Source organism: Salvia splendens, chromosome 11 (assembly GCF_004379255.2).
Source record: "Salvia splendens isolate huo1 chromosome 11, SspV2, whole genome shotgun sequence".
NCBI lineage: Eukaryota > Viridiplantae > Streptophyta > Magnoliopsida > Lamiales > Lamiaceae > Salvia > Salvia splendens.
Genome location: NC_056042.1, coordinates 18,323,614 through 18,330,709, shown reverse-complemented (window position 1 = coordinate 18,330,709; position 7,096 = coordinate 18,323,614). Strand labels below are relative to the sequence as shown.

Below are 7,096 nucleotides of genomic sequence, written 5' to 3'. Positions count from 1 at the left end.
CTAAAGTGCTTATACATTGTATGAATATATGATTTTTTTTAATAGGCACAACATTATTTTCTGGAGATCTCGAATAATCTTGAATCCTAGAATTTGTCCAGCTTTTTCCAATCTTTCATCTCAAATTGAATATATAATCGGTTTTTAATGTCAGATAACATGTTCTTACTATTGTCAAACAATTATATCATTCACGTAGAATGCCAAGAATATCACATTGGCACCTTTAATTTTCTTATGCATGCAATTCTCGTCATGGAACTCCTCAAATCTAAAGGTTATTCAAGGTTTGATCTTGAGTCTGTACAATTCCAAAATGTTCTTTCATTCTTCTTGTTTCATAATTGGAGAAGACATTTAGAACATCCAGAAAAGGACAGTAGAAAGTAGGATCAACTATAACCAATGCCAATCTAGTATTGGATGAATTAACTGAGATGTTTCGATATGCAAAAAAAGAGTGTAAGAGTGGGTGGAACAATGGCAAAATCCATTAGGAAAACTTGCTTGGAAAGCGTTCCTTTTTTTTTATTTTTTTTTGAAACAATCTTCGCAAAATGTCATCGTTCGGTGAAAAAGGAACAAATACACTATCATTTCGTAGTAGAAAACGTATCTCGGATCATATTTGACACTACAAAGTTGGTAGTTGATTCATTAATTAATGGAGTATTATCAGTAGTTTAGTAAGAAATCACTTTATAGCAATATGATTACAAGAAGTTGACCACAGTATTCTATGAGAAACCTAACAAAATGATTATCTTTAATGACACCTACTACAACATATCCTACTACTTTAAACACATCAATTACACAGCAAAGAGATATCCTACTACTTCAATTCGTCTAACACAGTAAAAAGGTGATGCAGCTGATGTTAGGACACAGACATCACCATTGATACTTGGCCGCAACAAGAACTTCCTCGTAGTTCTGCGCAGCATTGTCCCAGCTCAGATCCCTTGACATACCTCGTTTCTGCAGCCCCTCCCAGCTCTCTTTGTACTCGCGATATGTCAAGAAACAGTTCCCCAGAGCATGTATCAGCTTGTCTTTCTCTGCTCGGGAGAATGTCCATCCGAGCCCTGATTCCTCAAACGGGTTGAAGGGCTGCACGGTGTCCTTTAGCCCGCCTACAGCGTGCACAACCGGGATTGTTCCATAACGCATTGCATAGAGCTGATTCAGACCACATGGCTCGAACCTCGACGGCATCAGGAGTATATCCGCACCGGCAGTTATCCTGTGAGCCGTCTTCACGGAGAAGCCAACCCATCCTCTCACCTTGTCGTAGTGCTCTCTCTCGAACTTCCTCAGCAGCTCCTCGAGATCGTGCCTACCGGTGCCCAGCATCACCAGCTGAACGTCCTGTCCCATCATCCATGGCACTGCTTCTGCTATCAGATCAACGCCTTTTTGATTGTCGAGCCTCCCGATGAAACCAATCACCGGAACATCTTCGCGTACGGGCAGCCCTAGCTCCTTCTGCAGTGCTGCTTTGCACTGAGATTTGCCTATTTGCAAGGTGTCGATGGAGTAATTAACATACCCGTCAGACTTCAGGTGAACATCTGCCTCAGGGCTCCACTCTTTTGTATCAATCCCGTTCACGATCCCACGTAGCTTCCAGTCGTTCTCATTAATAATTTGGTGTAGACCCCAGCCACCTTCCGAAGTTTTTAGCTCCCAAGCATATCCATGACTAACTGTAACAATACGATCAGCAGTTTTAAGACCTGCAGCAAAGATGTTGAAGTGTTCTCCTCCAATTGGATCGTACAATTTGAATACGTCGAGATAGTGAGGTGGAAGATCCACGATGTTGAAATCATTGACAGGACCACGACCCTACTTCCATAAAAATGTTAATTGAGAGGCCAACAATAGGTAAACAGTTTCATACAAACAAATGTGAATTGTATTAAAAAATCTTCTCATGTGTAAAAAGTAGAATCTAAAAGCTACTAAAAGGACTATAATGTAGAAGGAACGAACCTGATGAGCTATGTTATGAATCACGAGGACAGATCTCGCATATTGCATTAAACCATTGTCCCTATAGTATGCCTTAAGGTAGACGGGCAGCAAGGCAGTGTGCCAATCATTAGCAATGAATGCCATATTTCCATCCCCATAGCAAACTCCACCGCAGGGAACATGCCAAGGCACCTGCAGTGTACCGTCTTTGTAAATCATATGCCTTTGCCCTTTATTAGATAAAAGGAGATTAACCAAGATGTATCATGTGCTTGCAAAAGTGTGTAAAGTGGTCATTTACAGGACTAGAATTATCATAAAATGTTTCCTGTGAGAATGTCGGCATACAATGCCTATACTACACTTAATTGGTTATACCTCGACAGCTGCTTTGCAGAACAACACCATGCGCATTAGAATATCCTGCAAGAACGAGCAAAACAGAGATTACATTAGAATGTTCGCTATCAGAACATATATACGCATAGTCAAGAAATAAGAATCTGATGCTTCTAGCAGAGAGGCATAACAAAATTGTAAGGAACTACTCATTAATCTAAAGCTTCCAAAAAATGGATATTTAGTTTTGTCATATGCATATAGCCCAAGATATCCCTGTCATCAAGGAAAGAACACTATTTTTCAGAATCCAACTAAAAATTAATGAGAAACTTACCGTACGATTTCCTCCATATATATTTTTCTCTATATTCCGAAAGAGAGGGCTATCAATAAAAACGAAATCGACACAATCGATGTAGGCGTGGAAGTAATTAACTTCAAAATCCTACAAAACATCATGATGTCATACGACTATATAAAAAAGATTTAAATTGAATATTCATAACTTACTTGATCATCCACTTTATATCTCTTCCTAACACCCGAATCATGAGCTTCAGCATAATCACCATAGCGAGGTACAACAACCTGTCAGTGACCCGTGAGCCAGGGTAAAAAGGCAGAAATCAGTTTCAAACTCTCTTCCATGTAGAATAATGTTGTTCCACATTTAATAAAGTAAGGACTATAGTTAACTTAACCTCTATATCTCTCTCGCTCCTTCGTCAGTCACATACACACGCGCACACACACACACCACAATCTTGACCATATACAACTTGCCAACGGTAGTTTGCAAATGACAAAATAACTCAGATATAAGAGAGATAATCAGGTGCATAGATAGCAATCTGGAATGATAAATTGCTCAATATATACAAACTTTTGTTTACTAAAAGCCTTAATTATAGACTGGATTAGGTTTAATTACTACATGGCTTTCTTAGTGAAGAGTTACCATGACTCTGTGCCCACGCCTAGCCAAAGCCTTAGGTAAAGATCCAGCAACATCTCCAAGCCCACCTAAGGAACAATATTTATAAATTAGTATAAAGTGACATTGAGAAAACAGAGAACACATCATATAAATATTCATGTATGTGAAAATCTCTTGTGAAGAATGACGGTTTAATATATATCTATATGTTTTATTTGAGAATTCATTGCAGTGCATATTGGATGACAAAAATCTATGATATGGTGTATGTTATCTATAGAACATAGGAAGCTTGGGGCATATGTCCCTTTAGGCCTTGTTACGTTATTTGATTCTTCCTAAGTCAAAATTTTCATGAGCAATAATATCTCTACTCTTAAGGAAAGTATACCCCATCAAAATATTTCAAACAACTCAGATAATGATTACCAGTCTTGACCCAAGGTGCACATTCTGCAGCAACAATGATCACATTCATTACATTGGCCCCGGCCAGTGGAGGGGGGTTAACATCTTGGTTCGTGGGATCTTCAGCTTTAACATTTCCATTCTCGGGGTTTGATTCTCTTGCATCTTCATGTTGCTCCTCTTCCTTTCTTGATGATTTTTCAAGTATGATCGATGTCTTTATTGTAGTATCCTTGGACTTTCCATCTGAATCTTCTTCAGTAAAGGTACTTGTATTAGACGCTATCACCTCAGCACTATATTTTGAATCATTGTAAAAACTATTACTTGACGAAGGCTGTGGTATAGACAGTGCAGAGTATTGCCATGGCATTTTTGGCACTTCCTTGGATTGAATATCCCAAGAACTATCAGCTTTTGGCTGCTTTGTGGGACTAGCATCGAATTGAACTCGATTAACAGGAAGGTCTTTTCCATTTTCTGTTGCATATGTAACCAACATTTCAAATGATATAAAAATGGTCATTCATTCACCTCATATTTGGGCCCTGACTCACGTAATTACCTTCAGACTTTGTAGCAGGATCAAGATAGGAACTAGAGGATTTGAATTGTTTAAGGTGACTGCCATTTCCATTACCGGGAAGATCGTTTCCAAGTTCTGCAACAACATTTTTAGTAGAGATGAAGCATATTTACCGGGAATGGAGAGTGCATATTCATAGGAATGGGAGCTTATAGTCCTGATTATCATAATTACCTTCACTTTCAGCAAAAGCTTCATCTCTGGAAATAGCGACCTTACTCTCCTTATAAGGCTGTTCGCCATCTTCTGGGTCGATCAAGGTATTTTTAATTGATGAAACCAATTTCTTCCTTTCAGCAATCTGAAAAGCGGAATGATATAGACGCACAACTTTTTATTAGACTAAACTAGAACAGTAATAAAGCAAAACACAAAAATTCCCATGTTCATGTGATGTGATGAAGCAGATCAAGTAATGTACAGATGAAAGGATATATAAGACCCCTTGTTCATCAATAATGATCAAGACGAAGAAACATCATTTCACTTTCAATGAATCCAAAGCATTAGAGTATCAACAAATCAAGATCAAGTATTTCTTCAAATGACAACTACTCTCTCTGTTCCTCCGTAGTCCGTAGTTGAGTCGAATTCCTTTTTGGGTTGTTCCCCTGTAGCTGTCATTTCTCTTTTTGAAAAAAAACAACAATTTTATTATCTTTTACTTTACTCTCTATTCTTTATACTACTTTTTTGTTTCCTAACTTTATTCTCTATTTACTTAACTTACTTTAACTCAGTTTTTCTTCTAAAAGATATGCCTCTACTAGAAAGGGACGGGGTGAATAGATGATTCTAAAACAACGAACCTCACAACAAAAGCAAAAAAGATTCCAGCAGAATATGATGAGTTATTTAAGTATACAGTAAAGACATATTACATGAAAAATGAAAACCAGAAACAAAGCGCAGACACGTGTGGAAATAGAATAAATGTACATAAAAAATTTGAAGAAGAAAAAGGATGAATAAAAAAAACCTGTTGTAAAAGGTCTTTTTGTATAGCGAGAACCTTTTTGCTCTTCTCAATCGTGGCCTGCAAACTGTCCTCCGCCTCATCCTCCGCCTCGCCTCCAGCAGCCTTTACAACACCGTGTCTGGCCCAACTCCGCCGTCCATTGCATAGTGACACTCTGCTGAGAAGATCCACCGCCGAATTGCTAGAAATTCCAGGTGAATTACAATCCGCAATTCCCCCAACTTTCTTCGGCCTGTAGTTTGGTACAGAAATCAATGGCCGATGACGATTCGCGAGGATGGAACTCTCCAATCCCGTGGGGAAGGATTTTATCGACGCCATCAAAATGCTCGACTATTAGCCTCAACGAAATCACACTTTGATTCTCAGTGGAAAATGGAAATTGAAAACGCCCAAATGAGAGCAAAAATGGCGTGAACTGAATGCCAAGAGGAATTAGATTCAATTGCTTGTTGTTCGAAGCAGCAATTTTCAGTGAGAGGTTGAGAATTAGCTGGTTTGGTCGAATTATTAATACTATTGCAATGGGGAAGCCTGAGGTTTTAGTTGATTTTGAGGTCACCATCGCTAATAACACGTGGGAAATATAATCCCATTCCTATCCATCACATAATCCTTATTTAGTTGAATTTTTTTATAAAAATGGTATTCCTTCCTCCAGCATTATAAATCTCATATATGTTTGCCACAAATCTTAAAAAATTCTATTTGCCTCCACAGAAATAGATTGGTTTTACAATTTTAGACATACCAACAAAATTAGACTAATTTCTAAATTTAAAGAGTTTTAAATAATTAAATACTACTAATAATATAGATTTCACAATTTACTAATACTACTTTATCTTACTTCTTTCACATCTCTCTTACTTTATCAACTGCACATTAAAACCCTTTTCATGCACAATTATATATATTTTTGGTGGACGGAGGTAGTATAAAAGAAAATGAGTGGAAAAAAATAGTGCAATGTTATATACTCCATTTGTCCGTCATTTGTAATCTCATTTCGACTCTATACAGGTTTTAAGAAATTACTTGACTTTGTGAAGAAAATTGAGAATATGAGTTAGTGGAATGTGGACCTCACTTTTGTATATTGGTTTTCGATGTACTATTTATTAATACTAAAAATACTTGCATACTTATACAAGGCAGACCTAGTATAGTTAAAGGCCAGTACCAAGATATTGAACATAGAGAATAAGATTGCAACTGACTATCATATAATAAGCATCATATACTGTTTAAAGAAACAGGGTTTTTGTATTGATATAGTAAACTAGACAGAAATAAATAAACAAATAACAGAAAGCATAAAAACAAGTAATACAAAGCAAGTAAAGAAAGTATAGAGTTTTAGGATCCAACTACAACGACTTAGTAATGATTAAATGCACATAACCTTGACCTCTATGTGTCTCTAGGATTATTAAGAATGTCGCTAAAATAGAATAAGCTATCTCTCGAGTGCACCTACCCAGTCTTCACCAAAAACTTCACAAAAGATGTTTAGCTACTCATAGACAAGTAGTAAAAACAATAAATTAAAATACTAGACTTAGAAGCAAAACACACAAAACCTAAGGTTGAATTGTAGTCTTCAGTCTTCTCTTGCCTAGATCTGCAGAACTCCACTCCAACGAAAGATGGAAGAATTTATGTGTGAAATATAAGATGGAAGAATAAAGAATTTATGTATAGAGATAGATAAGGATTGAAGACTTTGGGATGAATATTACTCCTTCCGTCCTATAAAAGTATGCACTCTTTCCTTTTAGGTTCATCACACAATAGTATGCACTTTCTAATTTTAGAAACTCTTTTTTCTATAGTGAGGAGAGACTCATTATCCACTATCACT

At 37.0% G+C, this 7,096-nt stretch overlaps 1 protein-coding gene across 5 annotated transcripts; it reads right to left on the bottom strand.

Annotated features, from left to right (window-relative positions):
* Positions 1-649: 649 nt before the first annotated feature.
* On the bottom strand, positions 650-5,763 carry LOC121755981 (granule-bound starch synthase 2, chloroplastic/amyloplastic-like). Of its 5 annotated transcripts, none has more exons than XM_042151438.1 (11): positions 5,233-5,762; positions 4,428-4,554; positions 4,233-4,328; positions 3,995-4,147; positions 3,689-3,913; positions 3,281-3,345; positions 2,833-2,910; positions 2,657-2,767; positions 2,359-2,403; positions 1,999-2,172; positions 650-1,851 (listed from the first exon to the last, which is right to left on the bottom strand). In XM_042151438.1, the coding sequence occupies exons 1-11, from the start codon at positions 5,551-5,553 to the stop codon at positions 895-897; spliced, it is 2,352 nt and encodes a 783-aa protein (XP_042007372.1). In that variant the 5' UTR covers positions 5,554-5,762; the 3' UTR covers positions 650-894. The 5 variants fall into 5 exon arrangements, with proteins under 5 accessions (XP_042007372.1, XP_042007370.1, XP_042007371.1 ...); XM_042151436.1 differs by having other exon boundaries at positions 3,689-3,922; positions 5,233-5,761; XM_042151437.1 differs by having other exon boundaries at positions 3,689-3,919; positions 5,233-5,761.
* Between the last annotated feature and the right edge of the window lie 1,333 nt (positions 5,764-7,096).

What these genes read in the sequence shown, in the direction of transcription:
- LOC121755981 (XM_042151434.1), bottom strand. Translation starts at nt 5,553, where the DNA reads ATGGCGTCGATAAAATCCTTCCCCACGGGATTGGAGAGTTCCATCCTC. An exon ending in AAAAAGACCTTTTACAACAG is followed by an intron (nt 4,555 to 5,232) that starts GTTTTTTTTATT and finishes TCCGCTTTTCAG; the next exon opens with ATTGCTGAAAGGAAGAAATT. An exon ending in AGCTTTTGCTGAAAGTGAAG is followed by an intron (nt 4,329 to 4,427) that starts GTAATTATGATA and finishes ATGTTGTTGCAG; the next exon opens with AACTTGGAAACGATCTTCCC.